The sequence below is a fragment of the Python bivittatus genome, unplaced genomic scaffold (genome assembly GCF_059951505.1).
Source record: "Python bivittatus isolate LINGU-HERP-01145 unplaced genomic scaffold, Pbiv_v1 ctg000480_np1212, whole genome shotgun sequence".
NCBI lineage: Eukaryota > Metazoa > Chordata > Lepidosauria > Squamata > Pythonidae > Python > Python bivittatus.
The window spans coordinates 88,162,889-88,186,342 of record NW_028277075.1 but is presented as its reverse complement, the minus strand read 5'-3'; the positions used below and the strand labels follow the sequence as shown (position 1 = coordinate 88,186,342).

The 23,454-nt window shown below is 38.8% G+C and overlaps 1 protein-coding gene across 1 annotated transcript in view; it reads left to right on the top strand.

Moving 5' to 3' along the window:
• The window catches only part of LYPD1 (LY6/PLAUR domain containing 1), a 32,451-nt gene extending 9,219 nt beyond the window's left edge, over positions 1-23,232 (top strand). The window contains exon 3 of the mRNA XM_007421817.4: positions 22,994-23,232. Coding sequence (XP_007421879.1) covers positions 22,994-23,232 — 239 coding nt within the window. The remainder of the gene's footprint in view (positions 1-22,993) is intronic.
• Positions 23,233-23,454: the final 222 nt, after the last annotated feature.

Below are 23,454 nucleotides of genomic sequence, written 5' to 3'. Positions count from 1 at the left end.
TATAGCAATCTTTATGCTATAACTTGGTCTCTAAAGGGATAGGAACTGGATGGCAGCAAGGGAACTATCCTCAGGCGCATTGAACAGCATGGCATCAGGTTGCTTATTTCTAGTATAAGGATATTGTACAGCAGAGTTAAGCTGGATGAAATGGTACCTCTGTTCTTTGATTCTCTCACCAACTTTGTTTATAAAGATATACCCATGCCGTATGTCAGAGTTATAAACTAGAAGGCCTAGAGTTTATGAATTAAAATCCTGTCACAGCAATTTTAAAAGTGCAAATGTTTCTTTCCTTTGGTAAACATGTCACCCACCACCCCAAAAACCTTGGATTGCACGTACTTTGAAGGTTATTCTGAAGAAATCTTTCAGAACTCATAAATCACAGCATCTCTCTGTTACTCGTTCCAGTAGTCTAGTTTTTTTTTTCAGACTACTTCATGGGGTTAAAAAAAAAGATGTAGCTGCTTTAAAAGTCACACTAACATTAATAATTAAATTCAATGAAGCTGCCACCTTATTTTGCAGGCTCATACAGAACCTGAAGGGGGAAAACATGGCTGCTTTAATGAACAGTAGAGAACTACTGTGCTTGTGCAAACTTTGAAGCACTCCTTCTGAATCATTTTCAAAACATCACAACCATAAAAATACCATAAAAACATTAGCATATTGATTTGGGATAGATTGCACATATATATTGTAACTCTAATCAGATATATTATGATTGGATATACTGTAACTCATCTTGAATCAAAATGGGATCTACTCAGAAAAAATTATTTAGAATTGTGTGTTTTAATAATAGTAAAAAAAAAAAATCATTGATTGATACTGAAATTTTGAAGATGAGTTTGATCATTTGATTTCAGAGCTTGTATTTCAAAAGTAGGTATTAACAGTACAAAAAAGTTGTCTCTGTTAGTGAAATGATAAACCTGATAAAGACAAAGAACTTAAACTTAATGGCAACTTTTGGACATGTTAAATGATAGTTTTGAAGGATAAGAAAAGCATTTCTTCTCTCAAGTTCATATATGTTAATTATGATTTATTGAAAGAAACAGCTTCAGAAAACATTGCTTACTGGAAATTAATTATTGTCATCACTATAAAATATTATCCTTAGTCCAGCATAGATTGCAAACCTTATCTATTGAGGATTTGTCAGAATTTACTAGTGGCCATAAAAAAATTACCTGTATCATATGAATGTGGAGAAAGAAAGCAAACATGAGATAATATCCTACCTCAAGGGATTTAAATAGATTGCTTTTAGAAATAATGTTTCCAAACATTTGTAGTGTGGTTTTAAGACTACATTCTCATGTTTTCTACTCCAGTTGTTCAAACTATCTTTCACTGCCATATTTATAAACTTAGTTCATCTTATACTGATGCATTGTTTTTACTTAAAAATCAGAAGAATTAAAAAACTCCACATAAGGTACAGTGGAACCTCGAGTTACAAATTTAATCCGTTCTGTGACTCTGGTTGCAACTTGAATTGGTCGCAACACAAGGCAAATTTTCCCATAAGGTTCAGTGTAATTACCATTAATCCGTTCTGGCGTCCGCCCACCACACATCAGGGGTGGAAAAATGGCCGTGGACCACACGCCAGGGCGGAAAAATGGCTGCGGACCATGTGTCGGGCAGAAAAAACGCCGCGGACCACATGTCAGGGGCGGAAAATGGCCGCGGACCACGCAGCAGGACGGAAAAACGGCCGCGGACCACGCAGCAGGACGGAAAAACGGCCGCGGACCACGCAGCAGGGCGGAAAAACGGCCGCGGACCACGTGGAACAGGCGGGAAAATGGCCGCGGACCACGTGGCACAGGCGGAAAATGGCCGCGGACCACGTGGCACAGGCGGAAAATGGCCGCGGACCACGTGGCACGGGCGGGAAAATGGCCGCGGACCACGTGGAACGGGCAGAAAATGGCCGTGGATCCGGTTTGTAAGTCGAGGCGAGTTTGCAAGTCGAGGTAAATTTTTGGGGCCGGAGCTGGTCGTATCTCGAAAAATTCGTAAGGAGGGGCGTTCGTAACTAGAGGTACCACTGTACATGCAAAACTTACCACTCCAGGAACATATTGTTCTAGACAGTCACAGAGCGTTCAGTTTTCCTTCCAGACAACACTGATCTGGCTGTTCTAAGGAGGGTCTTGTAGTTTTCCAGAAGTTAATCCTGAAAGAAATTCATGGCATTCAAAGAAAGCACTGGGCTGTGGTGGCCCTTCATTTGTATGGTCTTTAAAAAGCTGCTGTGACCTAAAAGCATTCTTGAAAATAAGACAATGATGAAGAATGGTGTGTTTATTTCCTTTAAAAATAATAATAAAAAGTTTTATCTGGTGAGTTAAGGAGTTTGGCAGGTCTTGTGGATAAATTTGGGGTTCCAGACACCATACTGGGGAAAACAGGCTATATGGCTGAATTCCTTTTTTGTCATTAAAATCAACTGAAATTTTATTCCTTCAATATGCAAATAAGATGTTCTAAATTTGGTTAGTTTTTAATCACCATTTTCAGTTTGTGGTCTAGTGGTTAAGGCACCAGGCTAGAAACCTGGTTTTAGTCCCGCCTTAGGCGTGAAAGCTGGCTGGGTGACTTTGGGCCAACCCAACCCACCTTACAGAGTTGTTGTTATGGGGAAATTAGGAGCAGGAAGGAGTATTAGGTATGTTTGCCACCTTGAGTTATTAATAAAAATAAGAAAGGCAGGATAAAAAAATCCTCCAATGCAAATAAAGTATGACCAATTAAGTCCTTCAAACAGGACTTGTTAGGAAACTAGAACTCTTGTGTTAGGAAACATGGTAAACTTCTGAATAATAAATGCCATTTCTAAAATTTTCCAGGTATACATATAATAAGTATCAATAGCTAAGAAGAAATGAATCTTTACAAATAGGTGAAGTTTTGGAGCAGACCCTGTTACAAGTCCAACCTCAGTCATGAAAACTCCCTGGTACAGTCACTTTCAGCCCAACCTATAAGGCTGTTTTTGAGATAAAAGAAATGAAGATACTCATGTAAACCACCTTGAGTTGTCAGTAAAAGGTGGGGTATAAATCTACCTAATAATAATCTCTCACATCCTTTTATTTACAGCTGTTGCATTAAGTTTAGCCTTATTTCTGTGGTTTTGTATCTTAAACTCCACCAAACTATTTATCAAAGAACTTGGGTCTCACCAATCTAGAAACGACCCACTTTTTCATAAAAGTTTATATCCATTTGGTTACTATATTTATCAGGGTAAGTTTGAAGGACATTAAAAAAGCCACAATCATATTGCTGACAGTGCCATCAAAAATGTAAAGTAATGATGAGAGCTAACTAGGATTTGCTGCTGTGGAAACAGTCTTTTCAATGCCCAAACAAACCACAAAAAATAAAATATAAATAATGAAAGAAAGCTAACTACATTAAAATATTATTTTGTTTGTTCTTGGTTCCTAACCTCCAACCTTTAGGGAGGCTATTCCAATCCCAGATTCTAGGACATAACTCTGCTGAGGTGCTCCATTTCCTTCGCCTCAGCATACTCAGCTGAGATGATGTGTTTACTTATTTGGTTGATCTCCCACCTGTCTTCCAGGAAGCATGTGTGGCATTTCCTTCTCCAGTGTTTCTCCTCAACAAAAACCTGCATACAGGTGGTCCTCATTTAACAATCACTCATTCAGCAACCATTTGAACTTACGACAGCACTGAACAAGTGTTAGTTACGACTGGTCCTTGTACTTACGGCTATCACAGCATACCTGCGGTCATGTGATCGCAATCCGGGCACTTGGCATCTGCTCACGATTACAACGTCACAGTGTCCCGCAATCTTGTGATTGAAATTTGCAACCTTCCCTGCCAGCATCTGACAAGCAAAGTCAATGGGGAAGCTAGCAGGAAGTTGCAAGTCATGATCACATGAGGTCCTCATTTAACAATCTGTGCAGTTCTCAACGGTAACCGGAAATGCTGTTGCTAAGTGGTGTCGTCATGTGGTTTTTCATCTTATGACCACATTGCTTAATGACAGAGTTTCCAGTCCCAATTAGCATTGTTAAGCGAGGACTACCTGTAGTAGGTTGGTCTGACAGAGAAATCTGGCTCAAAATCTTCCCCTGAGCTTCCGTGATGGAGAGTGGGCTTGAATTAGAATATCCCCAGTCCCATTGCAACATCTTCTCCACTTTTCCCACCACCTCTGCTCCCCTCTGTTTTCTCATGGCTCTATCCTAATTTGAAGAGTGAAATTGCATCCCCTCTCGGCTACTTCTGTGTACTTCCAGGAATGCACATATCACTGGTCAAGAAACATCCTTTTTTTACCCTTGAGAAGCATAATTTTCTATATATATTTTTTCACAATGCAGATGCAGTGATACTGCTGCATTTGCCGAACACAGAAGCTTCCACTAGAAGAAACATTGAATCCTAAGGAAAGCAGCATATTTTTTACTTATTGAGTGAAAAATCTATATGTCATAGTTTTTGTGTTCTGTTTCACAGAATATGTTAATATTTCATTTATTTGGAGAAATTAGGGTATCCCTGTTTTAATATATTTAAAATTAACTGATTACAGAGATCGCAAGTAAACATGAATTAGTGGATAGTCAATAATATTGGTCAGACTTAAGAGCAGGAAGAAAGCAGTATCTTTCAGTGGATGGGATTGTATAAGAACAAAAGAATTATGATATATATCATTAACTTCCACTATATGCTGTAAATTCGGCGCCCCAGATATCTTACCATTCAGGAAGTGTTTTCAGATGCGAAAGCTGTAGGGCATGTTCTGCTCTTAATAAATTGCGTCCCATCTTATGGTTGCCTGTAACACTACAAAGGATGCAGGAGATGAGCTAAATTAAGTGCATTAGGTAAGGTGGAACCATGGAAAGCTTGTAATAAATTGCATTTTTAGTACTTTTAAAAACAGTGAAACAGTGGTTGAGCTAGAAGTTGACTTGAAGTAGTTTATGATTTAAAACAAAAATAACCTCCCATCCCCCAAAACGATGGATTATTGTAAAGGAAGTTGCCATTTCTGGCTGAGTGACTTTAATTTCTCACCAGGATATGGACAATAGCTTTTTATGTTTTTTCCATTTCTTGGATCTGTTGTAAAGGTATATATGGTGATAGAATATGGTGCCCGAAGGCCGCTTTCTGAATAGTTCACAATTCTAAGCTTATAGGTGAATAAAGTGTGGCTCAAGTTTCACATATAAACGAGTAAATTCCATCACAGTTTCAAATGACCTACTGAGATATATGCATTACCCTCTTCTTTCCTGACCAAGCATATTATCATGAAGAAGTGGATTGAACGGCAACAATCATTTCCACTTTACTGCTTGGATCCTTGGGCAACTATCTGAACGCTCTCATCTACCACTAAGCCCAAAGCATCAAAGGGACAGAATTTTTATAGTTCTATTATTGCTAATAACATTGTCAAAAAGACCTGGAAGCATTATGCCTCCTCCCCACCCCCCAAAAAAATAATATTGGAAGGCTACTATCTGCAGAGGCTACAATGATAAGGGAAGATCTACCATGAATTTATGCCTGCCCTCTGCAAATATATTTCCCGTCTTGAAGCTCAGGAGTTTGTGATGGGCTTTAGTATTCCTTGTAGATTCCACCTCAGTTGCATGATATATTTTGTAGTGTAAGATTAGAACTGTTCTGGAGCTAACCAGCTTGTTTTTCATAACAATCTGAATTACTATCAATTAGCAATGAGATCAATCCTACTTAGCATTAACCATGGTTAATGCTAATTTGGATAAAATGTCATCCCAAGTTTCAGGCTGCTTCAACCAAGAAATGGGAGAAGACAGCAGATCAGAATCACTTTTGCCATCATCATCATCATCATCATCATCATCATCATGCCGCCAGACTCCCAGGAACTCTGGGTAGTTGTTTGGAGGGTGTTTGATGCTTATTTCTTGGAAGGTTTTTGATTTTTTTTTTTTAATGCCTGCTGCAGAGTTTGGAAAGTGCCATTTCTACTGCTTTAAGATTTTTCTCGTTCATGATTCCCACTTTGATTCTTTGTCTGTTATTTGTGCTTAAACCGCTTCAGCTCACAAGAGAAAGCTATCATTCCACTAATACTAGATGATGAAACCGTGGTATCCCTGCCTGTCTCTCCTTCACCACTGAGCTAAAACTGTCATTGGGATTTTTCCCCCCATGTCCAGATTCCAGACAATGCGGGAGGGAGGGAGGGAGGGAGGGAGGGAGGGAGGAAGGAAGGAAGGAAGGAAGGAAGGAAGGAAGGAAGGAAGGAAGGAAGGAAGGAAGGAAGGAAGGAAGGAAGGAAGGTCACATTTCCTGAATACCCTGTCATTAAAGTAATAGGCAAGTTTTTGAGGTATTTTGATAGGTTTCCATATTAGGGGAGTGAAGGGTGTGCTTGGGTTTTTTTGGCTGAGGTGTGAAATAATTTATCCTGGGTGATGTCTTTTTATATTAATATAAGGAACATAATTTAGTGTTTACCTCAGGCAGCAAAATGTCTTGGGCCACCCCTGCAGAGCTGGAGGAAACCATGGATAGGAGGCAATTTCTCCTACATGCACCATTGAAACTGGCTTTTCAAAAGTATGAAGATCAACAGATGGAATGAGGACTGGGGAAAAGTACAAAAATAGAAATGCTTTTGGTTTGTATAAATAAGAGTTTCTTCCAATGAAGGGACAAGCCAAAGACAGTGGAGACTCATGCCTAGAAAAATGAATCCGAATGACATTTTCTGATGATTTCTTCTTAGGCTTCCTATAGAATTTGGAAAAGTAGTGTCTAGCACAACCATATGGAATTAATTACAGGTAGTCCTCATTTAATGACTGCCCTGTTCAGCGACCATTTAAGTTATGATGGTGTTGAAAAGTGGCTTTATGACTGGTCCTTGTACTTATAATCGTTGCAGCGTCCCTGCGGTCACATGATCAAGATTCAGGTGCTTTGCAACCAGTGAGCATGTATGACCATTGCAGCATCCTGTAGTCAGGTAATTGCCATTAGTGCACTTAATTAGGTGGCTTCCAACAAGCAGAGTCAATGGAGAAGCCGGCAGTAAAATCATAAGCTGCAGTCATGTGATGTCTTGCTTAATGACCATGGTGGAAGTGAGGTCATGAGTCCGTCACAGTCTTGCAATATCTCACTTAATGACTGCATCGCTTAGCGATGGAGTTGCTGGTCCCAATTATGGTAGAAGTGAGGGTTACCTGTAATGTTTTGGGAGAAGAATTCTATTAGATCAATTAGTCTATAATAATATGTATTATGTCTAATTGCATATTTTAGGAGCATTTTAAAATAAAAGGAAACTCATTTCACACTGCTTAATATAGGCCTCCATCAGAAAAAAAAAAGAAATCTTGTTGTATCTTGGAGGTTATTCACTGTTTATACCCACTATGAAGATACGTGTCTCATTTATTCCATACTGTATTTGATACTTTAATCAGCAATTTAACATTGTCACCAATGTATGAACAACAAGATTACTTTGAATCAGCCCTAACAGTTCTGCCTGGAGGGAATAGGGTATTTTATCAAATCAAAATACAGGTAGTCCTCAACTTACGACCACAGTTGGGACCAGAATTTATGTCACTAAGTGATGCAGTCTTAAAGTGAGATGTCACATGACCACATTGCTTAGCAACGACAGTCCGGGCGCTCCCCATTGCTGTCCTTAAGCAAATTCCACCAGTCATTAGCCAACGAACCACTCCACTTTCTGGGCTTGGTCCCTCCCACCCTTGAGCCTCAATAAGGTAAGGAACTGCTTCCAACTCCCCGCCACCTATCTCCCTCCATCTCTGCCCTTTTGGCTGCCCTGCATCCTGCCTTGGGAGGCAGCAAGCAGCCTGAGAACCGCACAGCTCTGGGGCTGCTTGCCATGCTGCGGCTAAGGGCCTTTTTTGGCCCTCCTTCCCTCTTCACTTGCTCACATGCACCAGTGTCCTCCTTCCCCCTTTGCTTGCTCGCAAGCGCCATGCCCTCCTTCCCCCTCTGCTCTCATGGACACATCGTGCCCTCCTTTGCTTGCTTGAGGACTCTCCAGGGTCACTTCTGGTGCACTCTACAGCTCACATTGGAAGTTGCTAGCCATTCATGAGGCTTTCTCCTTCCTGCAAAGCCCCAGAGCCACAGCACAACATTAAGGGGGCGAAGAGGGAAGGAGGGTGCTGGTGCGAGTGAGGGCACGGGGTGTGTGTGTGCAAGTGAGTGAAGGGAGGAGGGTGCTGGTGTGAGCAAGGGAAGGGCATGGTACAAGTGAGCGAGGGCAGAAGGAGAGTGCAGTGTGTGTGTGGGGGGAAGGAGGGTGCAGTGCATGCAAGCGAAGGAAGACCAGGGTGGATCGGGGAGACTTATCCAAGCAACTTGTGACCTTCCCTGTCAGTTTCCTCATTGACTTTGCTTGTGGGAAGCCAGCAGGGAAGGTTGCAAGTGGCAATCATGTGATTGCGGGGTGCTTGGCAATTGGTCATAAGTGCGAATGGGTTGCCAAGCACCCAGATCGCAATCACGTGACTGCAGGGGTGCTGCAATGGCTGTAACTTTGGGGACTAGTCGTAAGTCCATTTTTTCAGCACTGTCATAACTTCGAACAGTCAATGAATGATTGTAACTTGAGGACTACCTGTATTTCCTGCAAAAACAAATTATTTAATAATTTTTGTACATAGGCTAGAATTATTAGAAACATTCAGCTGTTAAGTGAAACTTCACTTATTTCATTTTAGTGGCTTAAGATAAATATTGTTTTATATGTTGCACACAAATACAGTGGTACCTCTACTTACGAACGCCCCTACTTACGAATTTTTCAAGATACGACCAGCTCTGGCCCCAACAATTTACCTCTACTTACGAACTCGTCTCAACTTACGAACTGGATCTGCGGCCATTTTCCGCCCGTTCCACGTGGTCCGCGGCCATTTTTCTGCCCCTGCCATGTGGTCCGCAGCCATTTTCTGCCCATTCCACGTGGTCCGCAGCCATTTTTCCACCCGTTCCACGTGGTCCGCGGCCATTTTCCGCCCGTTCCACATGGTCCGCGGCCATTTTTCCACCCCTGATGCATGGTCCGTGGACGCCGGAACAGATTAACGGTAATTACATTGAACCTTATGGGAAAATTTACTTCAACTTGCGACCAACTCGACTTGCGATCAGAGTCACGGAACGGATTAAGTTCATAAGTACAGGTACCACTGTACTAATATGCTTTGAATTTCGTTGGAGAATGTTATAGCATTTACTTTTTTCAAATGACTAAGAATGATACAAGTATCCTTTGTGAGAATTACCTCAGGTATGGAGGCAAATATAGTCAATAAGACAAAGAAGCTCCAAATATTAAAAAAAGAGAAAATGCCTAGATATTAGAGAATTGCTACTGGAATATAGCCTTGTAAATCATATCTTGTCATTATGTAAGAATTTGCTGTACTTTTTTGCCTATTTGACATAAATACATATGTACCTTTCATGGAATATGTAAACTGCACAAGAAGAAGAACAACTAGTGAGGAAAATATATTAAATGCAGAAACTGAGGGAAAAAATTAAAACAAGAAATTGAACTAAATCTAGTTGTCACAAGATGGATATATGAATATTGACCTCTGCTTTCCACCATGGCTTAGGTCAATTTAAACTTTCACATAACACTTTTTAATAAGATATAGCAAGATTAAACAAGGTCATCAGCCACATGCAGCATTCTTTGCTAAGAATAAGACTACAAAAACGGTCAGATTTTGGAACTTGTTGGACAGTTTGCCACAAGTGCAACCAAAACCTTATTGTTCCCCAAGCATGCTCATGTTCCTCTATTCCTTTGTTGTCCCCCAACAACTAGGAGGTACATGCAGTGCACTGACCCCGTTCAAGATACTTAATATAATTGAATGGATCAAAATATCGGTAAGGTGACTAAACAGGACACTTCATTGTGGAGATATTAACAGTTTCTTCACATAAAGAACTCTGTAAACCGAATGAATGCACAATTTTAAATCTGTATTACAAGTTTAGTGGAGCAAAGGTACCATTTTAGGAGAATAGTTATTTAAGATTAAAAGCAATTAAAGTCAAAACTCATCAACTTACAAGAAGGTTGTTCTATGAGGACGACGATATGGTTCTTGCACACTTTTCATATGCATGAACTAATCTGATCACACTGCAGATTTTGCAGGCCAGAGAAAAATCTGGTTGACACATTTGAAAACAGCATGTAGATTAAAAGAGTAAGGAAAACAGTACATGGTGGAAATAATAGGTAATGTATACATCAGATAGCAACGTTTATCAATTTAAACAATTGCTTTAATTTAAACAATTTGCTTTAAAACAAATGGACTTTCAGAGTTCCATAAGAACAGGAAAAATTATGAAAGTTGGAAAAGAAAGATAAATGGGCCCATTTACAAGGCTGTTATCAGAAATGAGCTGAAAAGCCTTTATCAGTTTACACCCAAGGGTATTCAATCTTGTCTTTATGAGCAAATAGGAATAACATTGAAAAGTTATAAATCATATAAGGGTATTGTTATGAGAAAGATCATTATTAATTAGTAATCTGCCTACAGACCTGCTAAAAAACTACTGTGAATGTAACAGATGGTTTGACTTAACATGACCAAGACAGCAGACGACCAAAGTGTGGGGACAATTTTGGAGAGCCTGCTATAGCAAGTAGTTTTGACTTTTCTGTGTTAAGATTGTAGTATGATTCATACGAATATTAGCCCCAAAATGCAAGAACAAAGCTTGTGCTACAGATACATGGGAAACATTTAAATTTTTATTTTGTTTTTATTTGTTTTGGTGGTATTCATATTGTGTAAGTATTTTAGTGAAAAAAATTATTTGAGAATTACTGTGCCATTGGAGCTTTTATTTGAGGAAAAGATTGTTTAACAACATCAGAAGGAATCAGCTTTGTATATTCGATGAAGCATTTTACTTCTTAGCTGCCAGGCATATTGACAAATAGATATAGATATAGGTATATATTTCCAAGAGTCCTGAAATATCAACTCTGTTGTAGACTCTACCAAAAGGTAATAGAAAGAATTTATTACATGCCCCAAAAAATTATTGACAGAAAAGAATGGAATGTAGTAGAATGTTGTCAGCTGGACTTGCATATGCTGGGATTCTGTGTAGTTCGTTGGGCTTCGTTAAAGAATAATGAAGGTTCCACATTCTGTAGCTGGAAGATAACATGAATGGTAACTGCTTTGTGACATTTAATCTCATAAAACACAGATTGCAAATCTGTATATCTAAAGCATACATTCACAGTGAAGCATTTTATCACCATTTTATAACACAACTGGCTTTCATCAGTGAAATAGGTAAAAGAAAGGGGAAATAATAAGTATCATTTGTATCAAGTTTACCAAAAATGGGATACCCAAATTACAGTACTACAAATTACTAATATGCAGGTAGTAAATTGTATTAATAATACATAGCAGAATTATTGAAACAATGCAGAAGAATGACAACTGCAAATGAAATACAGTATACACAGGGGTTTCTTTAGAATAGAATATCCAGTTCATTAAAAGGATTGGTATGGAACCTAGAATTCAGTTATATTCCTCTTATAATAATTATAATAGTCTAAGGTTGCCTTCTTCAATCTGAAAACCTCAGTGGGTTTTCTGATGTTCCAGCCCACACAATCAGTGGTGATTGTCCAGAGTAGATGCCAGGGAATTTGGGGAGTTAGACATCCTATATCTATCCGATTCCCTAAAAATACAAGTACTTTAGTAGAATATTCTAGATTTCCAATGATGTCATAACTGGCCATTACAATAGCACAGCTCTGCATGCTTATACAGAAATAAATCTTCCTATATTCTCTTTGGCTCATTCCAAGGTAATTGCGGGTTACATTGTTCTTGATTAGGACATAGATAAGTATCATGACCAGGCAGTGCAAATTCAAAATACAGGGAATCCTAGTAATCACAGAATGATATTTTTCTCTCTGAAACACAAAAATTGTGATTTATGTTACTGTTTCTGTGTATTCTGTTCATTAACAATGATTTTACAATCATTTGTTTATTTAATTATCACTCATCCTACATCAGTGACACTGTGAGAATGATACAATCAATGCAAACATTCTTTTAGAAAATGACAAAAGTAATAAAAATGTGGCAATATCAAAATTAGAAAAGTCCACAATTCTTTTCATTCTTTTTTTGGTTTTAATCCATAAACAGGAGGAAAAACAATGATCAAATGCAGAAATAAAAAATGAAGAAAATACAAAAATAAAGAAAACTTGATAAAAAAATACATGTTGAATTGTATGTCTATGTGTGAATGTTCATATATGCACATAAATATGTGTGTGTATGTGTGTTATATATGTGGGTGTATATAAATAAAGTTCAGATTTTTAACAACAGATTAAATCTTTATTGCACAGAGAAACATTGATTGGATTTTCCACCACCAGTTCGGATACAGAATGTGAACATGTTTTCCTTCTAGGGTTTTAATCAGGCATGGTAGAGTCTGACTACTGGTGTAAAACAGTACTTTTTAGCTGCAGCTGATGCGTGGTAAATCCAAAGTTCATTATATTTAGAGAGATTATTTAACATATTCACGTCTTTAGCTTATATTTCTTTTTCCAACATCCTATTAACCTTATGAATGTTAAACCAATAATACCGCTGTAGAACAAACCTAAAAATATTTGAGTCACTGTCCCCTACAAAATATTTCACTTCCAACATACAGAGGTTGAAACCCTGTGGTTACTATACTTTCTCTGGGTTGTGTCTCCAAACATAAAAGGAATATTTTGTTGGATTAGTCACATCTAGATATCATAGGATATGAATTTAATGTTCTTTAAAACTTAGACCATTGATTTTGGAAGAAAAAATATATTCCAACTCATTGTTCCATGCTAGCTACAGGTTTCCCATATCTATCTCAGTACTACTTCTCAGTTGTAAATAGATATTAACTGTAGTTTGGGAATTTTCAAATATTTTCTCAACAGTATTAATAGTTTTGGAGTTTTGGATACGGCTGATGTCTCAGGCCTAAATTGTAAAGTCAAAATAATAATTGATGGTGCAGGTGACTGGATTGCTGGTGGCTATTATCTCAGACTTCTGCTGGTAAATGCTAGCTCAATTCATAATAATTTTGTTCATGATTTGTTTGTGGATGAATGCATGGGCCTGGAATGTATTTCAGAATCTTGTTGGGAAAAGGCAGTAATACTGTCCTCACAGAAATTTGCTCTTCTCGATTTTTGGTCCTGTACCAGCTGTAATGCCCACAAGGAGGGGCAGATGAATGCAATAATCCTCAGGAGCAGATTGAAGGTGAACAGGTGCCCTACTCAAAAGGTAGTGATGTGTAAATGTCTTTAAGTGACCTTAGGCTATAGGAACAAGTTAGGGATTCTGCTTGTGTATTGCCCACCTAGCTTTATGGAAGTGTCCCCTCCTGGACCTCATTGTAAGGCTGGTTTTGCAGTTTCTCTGACTCTTGGTGTTGGGGAATTTCACTTTCCAGGCCCTGGGAGTTCATGACTTCAGTGGCAACCATGAGCTTGTCTCACATAATCTCTCACACAGGTAATCACCCACTGACGCAGGTGATCATACATTAGACTTGATCTTCACATTCACATGTTAATGCTGATCTGAACGTGTGATCTGAAAATGGAAGATATTGCTGATTTGCTTGTGGTTAGTCACCTCTGTGCAGGGTGAGTGGACCCATTAAGATGGTCTGCCTCATTGATTTTTATAAGCACTTTATGGATTCTTTTGGGTTTCAAAAGCACTTGGGCATTTTTCCAGAAATCTTGGAGACAGTTTCAGGTGCCCAGTGGACCTTTGGAAGAGGTAGCCAGAGCACTTGGCAAGACTGCTTCTAAATGGTTTCAGTTTGGGAATCAACCATTACATTATATGGGATTCACTTTAGCTTGTGGTTTCTGAGAAAGTGGATGAGGTTCTAGGTAGTAAGATCATTGCTGTCTTGAGACTTAGATTGCTGTTGCATCTAAGTCCTATGGGAAGCCAGTGAGTGTGTGACTGGCTGGATCAGGGAAACTGGGAGATGGTTTTTTTTGGCGGGGGGGTGATGCCTGGCACTTGAAAAAGATAGTGATACGATCCCTCCTGTAGAGGCGTTCAGTAGATCCAGCCATGCTGGGTAACAGTTGTCCAGTCTCCATCCTCCATATGACAGGAAAGTTCCTGAGATAGTGGTGGGGGTTCCAACTGCAGAAATGAGGAAATGAATTATTGAAAGCCTTTTCAGTCACATTTCAGACCAGAGCATGGGACCAGGGCACTGGTCATTCTGGTGGATGGTGTGATGGAATGTATCTATGAAGGGGGAGGTGATGTGGTGGACAGCAACAGAGAGCAAGGCTATCAGGAGAGAGGGGGTGCATTTCCATGAAGGGAAAGGAGACAAAAGACAACACAGTCTGCAGGGGGAGCATGGGAAGCATAAGAGGTTTAGGATAGCCACTCCCTGGAATCTCCCAGGGTATATCCACTAGTTGCAGTAGTACAGATTTAGTCTGGCAAGATTCTGTCTATATGGTGTAAGCAAATAAAGGATCTGAACTCAACTGGACTGTTTCACCATTGTTCTTGGGCTAGGCCTGACATATGGTGTAGTGAATCTGCAACTTGGGTATAATTCTAGATTCATGGCCACTGCTAAGCTAGGCAGGTGGAGGCCATGGCTAAAGGGTCCTTTGCCCAGCCACAGCTGGTGTGACAATTGCATCCTCTCTTGGACAAAGAGACTCTGGCTACAGTATCTTCTATCCTTGTCCTCTTCTGTATGTTTACATGGAGCTGGCATTGAGGACTACTCAGAAGTTGCTGTTAGTGTATGATGCAGTAGCCTGCCTGTTGATAAGTGAGAGCTATTATTTATCAGTGCTTCAGGCTCTGCACTGGTTACCATAGGGTTTGGGGTTGAATTCATAGAGGTTTTGACCTATAAAAACTAGTATGATTTGCTGCCCAGATACCTGCAGAGACAACTGCTTTAAATGTAACCTATCTGCCTAGTTTATACCTTCCTGTATCCACAGAAACTTTAGAACCATTTAGACTTATCCCAGTGAATAAAATAGCCTTAAAGATTAGCAAGTTGTTGTACTAGATCTATAGATTTAGATAAAGGATACTGATAATTATGAATAAAACACAGAATATATTTGGTATGTAACGTTCATTTATGTTCCACACCAGCTACCTGGATGCCTAAAATGTCTTTGGATTACCTTGGTAACACAGACCAATGGTTCCAAAGTCAAATTATATAAAAGAAAAGAAAGTAAATATCCTTGTTGAGTTTCATGTCATATTCTAATGGGTAAAGATATAATTTAATTTATTATAATGCAAGCTAACAAATGAGACTACCACATTTTAATCCAATCAACATCATTGGAAGGAAAACTGTATTTAAACGAAATATGCTCCAAAAATATAAACTCCACCATTCCAGTGTTTTTTCCACCTGCAGCAAAACAACCCCATTATGCAGCCATAATAATCTGATCAACCGCGAAACCAAAAATATGAGCAAAATATCTATGTGAAATATCGGAGTGATCTTTAGTAGAACCATGGTAATTAATAAGGGCTGCCCTATACATGCAACTAATTATCAACCTAAAAAAAAAAAACCCTTTTGAATCAATTTGTGCCACAAATTTGGAAGATTTATTAATCAAAGTTACTATCTGGAGTTACCACTCATATGTTTGCCCTTTCCATCTCCTAGAAAATTCTTTTTTTGTGGGAAAATGTGCCTTTCTTGTTTAAAGAAAAAATAGCAATTTCAGATGTTGAATCACCAAGTTTACTTATAATCCTTCTCTTCTTGGAAGGACATCTAAGGCTTTTAACAACAAGGAAATCACCAAATTTGATACAAATATAAAAACTGTTTATACAAAAGCCAACATTTCTGTGGGACAAGGATAAAGTAAAAATACAGTGGTACCTCGGTTCACGAACTTAATTTGTTCTGTGACTCTGGTCGCAACCCGAATTGGTCGCGACACGAATCAAATTTTCCCATAAGGTTCAATGTAAATATGGTTAATCCGTTCTGAACCATATGTATTTTTTTTTTAAACCACAAAAATATGACACAAAATACAGTACAAAGAGAGAGAACGCTAACCTTGCTTGACGCGACTTCTGGCGTGGAGGACAGGAAGGCGGGTGGGGAGGCGGTTATTGCTTAGAGGGAGAGTCCCCCTCCCTACAGGAAGCCACGACCACGTGTCATGGGAGGGAAAATGGCCGCGGATCCTGTTCGTCACCCGATCCGGCGTTCGTGAACGGAAGCAAAATTTTGCGAACGGTGCTGTTCGTGAATTGGTCGTGAACAGAAGCGTTCGTGACCCGAGGTACCACTGTACTTTTATTTGACTGAAGCATACATAAAAATATATGAAACATAAAACAAAAAACAAAATGCCAAATGGATCTTTTAAAAAGGAAACAAGTATTTCAAAAACACCATTAGAGAGACAAACTCAGAAAAGAACTTTAAAAAGGAGTAGGGGATAAAGGGGAAAAGGGCAAGAAGAAGGAAGACAAATAAAAATACATGGATTCCCACAAGGAACCTGCCGGAGCTATAGCATAGAAATCACCATCTCCGAATGATCCTTTTCAGAACTCACTTGGTCCTGAATTTCACCTTCTGCAAGTGGAAGAGTTTCTTCCTTGCACAGAAGACTCAGTCCAGGTGGATGGGAAGGAGAAACATTACTTCTGTCTGCATGTCATCCCATAAAAGCTTTTTTTGAATAGTCTAAAGAAAGGGGTTGGTAAAAGGCACCTCTTCCAGCTTAGATGAATATAGATCTGAGCAACACAGTTCCAGCAAAATCATGTTTACTGTCACTTTGATCAGAGACCGTTCTCCTGTTTGAGAAGTTTTAACAGTCCCCCACTTGTGCAGGCAATATCCATCCTCCAGGGAAGTCTGGGCCTGTATAAATTACAGCAATCCAGATAGGTGGTATTTATAGCCAGGAATGAGAAAATTGGAGGCTTCTGTCAAGGACACCTGACCAGCAGATCAGGATGCTGAAAATGCAGTCACAGGCTCCATCTCTCCCCCACACATATACAGGCTGTTGCCAATTGGTGCAGAAGCGATTCCAAAAGCTGCTAGAATCATTCAGGTGTGAATGTGTGTGCTCTATCGTTGTTGTTTTTAAAAATATAATTGTATTAATTTTTTAAAATTACAATTAACTGTTAAAAAACATAACAATTACTTTTTGATAGCATATCTAAACAAACTAAATAGCTGTGTGATTGTATTAATATTGCATAAAAGTTTAAATAGTTTAAAATTATTATAACATTATTATATACTTATAATAAATTTATAGATTTGTTATATAAAACAAACTATATAAAGAGGAAAAAAAGATAAGGGAAAAAAACCCCTATTTTAAATTACTAAAGAAAAAAGATACCTCACCCAGAAAACAAAAAATGCAAATAGAACTACTTAAAAGTTATAATTTAAATATAAGAATTTTTTATTTTATTCTAAATATATCTTAAATAAAGAAGAAAAAGGGCCAGGCAATTAAAATCATTAACTTTCTTCATTTTAACATAATTAATTTTTTAAGCAATGAATCATTCTAATTGGCTATATAAGAATGAACTTAGTCTTCATATGCTCCATGTGGTGAAAAAGGTAGGAAAAGTTATTCTAACTACACTAAGAAAACAATTGAAAAAGTCATGGAGGTAAAGTTGGTGTATTTATATATGTGTATGTATCTTCATAGCTAGGAAGATACATGAAGAAAACTGATTTTAAAAATAATCATTCTGAAAAATTTCAAACCAGAAAACTTAGCCAGTGGCAACAATCCCTAAGTTACCTTTACATAGCAGTGTCCCCATGTGTTAGCTTCACCACTAGCTTTCGAGGTTGATTATTCTGTCAAGGTACTTATTTGAGTTATTGATAGGTCTTCCCTGGCATCTCCCTGATTCACACACATGGATTATGTGTCTGTGCAAAACCCACCGGGAACCATCCAGAACTTACAGAATTCCTTGGCAGGAGTTCCATGCATAGCAGACATAACAGGCAGTGACTTTGACTGAATCCCTTCAGTTTCTTTTCAGCCCCTACAGCAATAGCATAGTCTTTTTGAATTCTTTTTCTTCTGTTTTAGTTTGCTTAATTTTAATGCCATTTCATTACTTTTATGTGTTTCGTAAGTCAGGCTGCTGTCTTTCTTCCCATTCCTGTGCCTTTTGGATCAGCCATCAACAGGAGCATAGAGATAAACAACATTTATGCCACCATTCAAAAAAGACAATAAAAAGGAAACAAAAAGACCAGAACACCTCCGAGCCAGCAATCAACACCCTGATAAGCAGGGATTAACACCAGACAAACAATCAAGCAGTAAACAACACTCTAATCAAGGAACTACCAACTCAGACAAACAGTCAAGCAGTAAACAACAGCCTAATCTAGGAACTACCAAGGAAAAAAACAATCCTCCCTCCAACACTGGCAAGGCAGACTACTGCATATAAATAGAGAGCAAACCCCACTCCCTTCTAGCACTGAAGATGTTACCTGGTCAGGTAATGAAATGTCTGCAAGAAAACAACCAAGCTCAGAGAACCCCAAAGGATCCACAGTTCAACCCTGAGCTACATATATTCTCTTCTATTGGTACTCTTGTAAGCCTTGCCAGGTGGCAACAAAACAGATTCCGTGGACATCCCCCTCTAACTTACAAGCCACTCCTAGGGAGCAAACTCTTAGAGCAGCCAATTCTGAGACTATTATGGTCTTTTTCCAAAATTCTCACCATGTCTCAAAAGTTACCAGGTGCCTCTTATGTCCAGCCTCAAGAACATTTTAGATCTCCTTTTGCCAATAATTTTCTGTTCGCTGCCCAGAATCCTGATTGCAAGATGGGTGGCTCTTTAAGTTGATATAATAAATCAGTCAATCCCAAGATTTCTGCAATTTTACCATCAGCACCAAGAAAATAATTCAATGTACATATAAAACCTGCTAAAAGACTCACTCTTTTCAGAGCAAAAAAGAAAAAGAGGAGCCAAGTCTTGCATGCTAGGCTTTTCATATGGCCCTATAGCTGCAGCTTTTTCATTCTGCCAATCTCCATCTTTGATTCTACTGGTGTGTCAGTGCCAGGTTTGCCAGTTTATGCCATCCACTATCCTTTGGGCTTCCTTCAGATCCAAGATGCAGTTTTGAAAGGAAAACACGTGATAGAGCTCAGTCAAAATCTCATTCTGCTTATCATCTCTCCTCACTCAGATATCTGGGATAGGGTGGTCTCCCACTATCTTGAGATTTTGGGGGCCAAAGCCAATCATGTTGCCTTCTGGAAACTCCTTTTCCACTTTCTTGTGCTCTTGTATTGCTTTAGCATCCATCACTCTTTTCTAGGATGGGCATTGGATTTTGATCATTATCCTCAGGCTTCCCGCAGTCCTGGCAACCCCATAGACTTCCTGAAACACTGTAATACTAACCACTACTTGTTCTGGCCCTCAGTCTCATATTCTTCTCATCTTTCATTCCAACACATGGCTAACCACCTAATTACAGTCATTGTTCCCAAGAAACATCCCATCACTGTTAGGTTCCTTCAGCATCACTTTTTTGCACCCTCCACATCTTCCATTTTCCCCTTTGGAATGACCTTTGCAGATGAGCTCTAATCTTCCATTGCCGCCTTCTCTTCTCTCAAAGTTAGAGTTTCTGTCTTGTTTGTTTCTCAATCCCATGCTTTTCCAACTACCCTCAGTTACAGGGCTCCGCCCAGTTCACCATTATGCCAAATTCAGTCAGATGTATCCAGGAGTAAAGACTATATCTCTGTTGTCTCCTCCATTGGTTCAGCTATTATGTCACCTGACACTCAGATCAGAAACTAGATATGCTTTTCTTCAGAAAGGGTTCATTCCACAAAAGCCTCCTTCTCAGCTAAGAAGAGAACTTTAGGAAACTATGCAAGAAGACGACGTTTCAGCCTTCTTCAATACCTTGCAGCTGTTTTTTTTTTTCTTCTACTCTCCAGCGGATGGTGTTTACATTGTTTTGTAATTTTGTAAAATGCTCTTTGAAGGGCTACTATCTCCTCTAATATCTGTGTGGAAACTTTCCTTGTCTCTCTCATCCTGATGTTTGAACCATTCATATCATGAGCTACACTGGTTGCTAGTTGGCTTCCAGGTACAGTTCAAGAGATCTGTAAATCCCTTCATGGCTTAAGGACTGGGCATATTCCAACCTCCTTACTTCAGTTGTTACTGCCCATCCTACAAGGTGAATAGGGTTGGCATGCTCTGGGTCCCATGTATAACATGTCATCTTGTGGGTCATGTTTTTTCTGTCAATACCTGCCTTCTAATACAGCATAAAACCTGAGGTCTGCATGGATCTGGCCCAGCTGTCATTTAGGAAACCTATAAAACCTTGGCTGTTCTGGTAGCCACTGTGCTGGGGTGTTTTGTGATGGAGTATAGTGCGACTGAGAGTTTTGTCTGCACATTTTGACATGTTATTATTTTGGTTTCTTCTATTGTTATGCTGATATCTTTTTAAGCCACTTTGCATGCCACCTTGAATCACTTTGCACTTGGGCAGCCTTAGGAATCAAATTAATAAATAAGAAATAGATCTCCTCTTCTGACACATACCTTCATAATAGAAGTTATTTTAGCTCAGCAGGCAAGGGAACAAAGTTTTTACTTAACATTGAAATCTGTTTTTTTTTAATTCTTAACAGACATCCTTCACTCAGATATCAGTATCATTTTTCTGAAGGTCTGTCTCTGCATTCCATTTAGGAATGGAAATGCCTTCCATTTCCCCCGACCCTTCCATGCTGAGTGTGAAATCACACCATTCCATCAGTGTTCAAAGAGCTTTCAATGGGCTCAGCTGAGTCTTCCTCCTCAACATTTTTCCAATTGCTGCAGTTACCAGTCTTTGTTACAAGCTAGCTAAGCAAACATGCCCTCTCCAGTTCTGTGGTTCCTCTAGATAAGATTTTTACTTTGATCCAGAGTTATTGCCTGGAACTCTGTTCTCAGAAAAATGAAAGAATAGTCTTTTCTTTAGTCATCTTTGAAGCACCAAACCCTTTCCAGATAGATGCGTGTGAATTAGAGAGACCAAATTGAGGAAAAACTGTTTACTTATCAGTAACCTGAGTAATCATCTGTGAATTCACACAACCTGCCCCCCAACACCACAAGGTGCTGGTTGACCTCAGGATTTCTCTGGATTCATTGTATCAGTCTCAGCAATTGAAGGGTTCAGTGGGAGCCATGTCTAATCAAATGGGCTATGTATGAGATGTGGGGCTCCCACCAAGAAATTCTGTAAGCTGTAGAATATTCTAAAAAGGTCTTGAAAAGGCACGTAATCCATGTGCATGGATTCACAGATGACTATTCACAGAAGTTCAGTTACAGGTAAGGAACCCGTTTTTATTTGCAAAATTCAGTGGTTATCTGTGCAACATTCTGTTTTCTCCCAGAACAGGGTAAGCTGAATCACCCCAATGCTTGGACTGGCTCATTCAAGAGTGCGGCTGGGGAATGCAATATTCCAGAGATTAACTGCCTCAGTTTGCAAATTCCTAATTATTAATATTGCAAATATTTGCATATAAGTACCTTTATTGGTATTCCTAATGCAGTTTCTAATCAAATGTATGGTCATCTCAGATAAAACATTTATGTTTTTCTAGCCCTAAAATGGTACTCAGCAGTGAATAGTGGATTAGATAGGAGACAGTTAAATCGTTACATATCACCAAAGGTATATCAGTGAGAAATGACTATCAACACAATATCAATACAAGCTACTGTTCTGTACATTTTTGCTTGAACATACAGTATATTTTTGAAAAGATTTATTTATCTTAATTCCCTGAAAATAGCAAATGCATTTTTTATGTTTCATCCATGTTTAATTCTCTCCCCAGTACAGAGAGCATGATCAACATAGGTTTTACCTAAAAAGGAAAGAATTGTTTTAAATTAACTATGAAGCTTACTTCCAGAAATCCCCAAAGCAAATTGAGAATGTGAAGCATATAATGTTAGTGTTTGATAGCGGTATTATTTATGTATCCAGCCCAAAGCTGAATTTCTGTCAGATCACATGAAAGAAGAAATTTTGAGGTCATATGACAGCTGGGTGCAGAATATAACCACAGTTCACTTTGTGTATGTTTCTATATGTGTGTGCATTGAAGTACAGTTCATTTTATAACCACCAGAACTTTTAAAACGAACCTTCAAAATATATATTTAATAAGAGTGTATCCCGCTTCATATGGTGATAGCATAGTTATAAGAAAGAGATTTTTCTAATCTTTTCTTCCAGTGCAATGTACAGTGTTCTGCTGTGTTTCCCCATGAGCTTTTTCACAGCTTAGGTTTTTTGTTTGTTTGTTTTTTTAAACAGAAATACTGAAGAAAATCTAAAATGTAAAACAAGCCATGGATCCTTTTAAAAATCATGCAACACTTTTTCCATTGTGTCAAATTAAATTTTCATATCTTAAACCTTTAAAGAGTTTTAAGTGCCCTGTGACAACACACATTTTCCCCTCCAATTTTCTCAGCTTTATGGGGGTTGGAGGGGATGGCAGCTTTTAAGAGTAATGCCATTTTACTTAAGCTTTATTTTTCCTATTTAAGCACAATAAGTAATAGTAGGCTAAATCTCCTGGCATGCACTGACAGTCAGAGTCGTCATGTGAACGTTTGACAGTCCCTTCAGATAGAAAGTGCTAATAGACAGTAGAAAGCATATTTGTTCATATTAGACTAAAATCAACTTTTGTTCTGTGTCACAGGGATCCTGTATCGCAAGTCCTGTGCATCCTCTGCAGCTTGCCTCATGACCTCTGCTGGATACCAGACTTTCTGTACTCCAGGGAAGATAAACTCTGTTTGTATAAGCTGTTGCAATACTCCACTTTGTAATGGGCCCAGGCCAAAGAAGCGGGGAAACTCTGGCACCATGCCTAGGGCAGGAGTATTAACAACCATGCTGCTCTCTAGCTTGCCATTTTTATCACCCGCACATTGCTAAACTCTGAGGGAAGATTTCTTTGTTGGCATCATTATTCCTGTGTCGCTTCTTTCAAAGGCACAGCTGGTTTCCATTGTAATGTTGTTGTTTGCTTTCCCAAAAGAAAAGAGGAGTTTTATCTGAAAAAGTCTCAACAACTTCATTATTTACTGAATAGATCTAGTTGTCTGATTTTCCAGTATGCACTTTAAAACAAAATGAAACATAGAAAAAAAATCAACA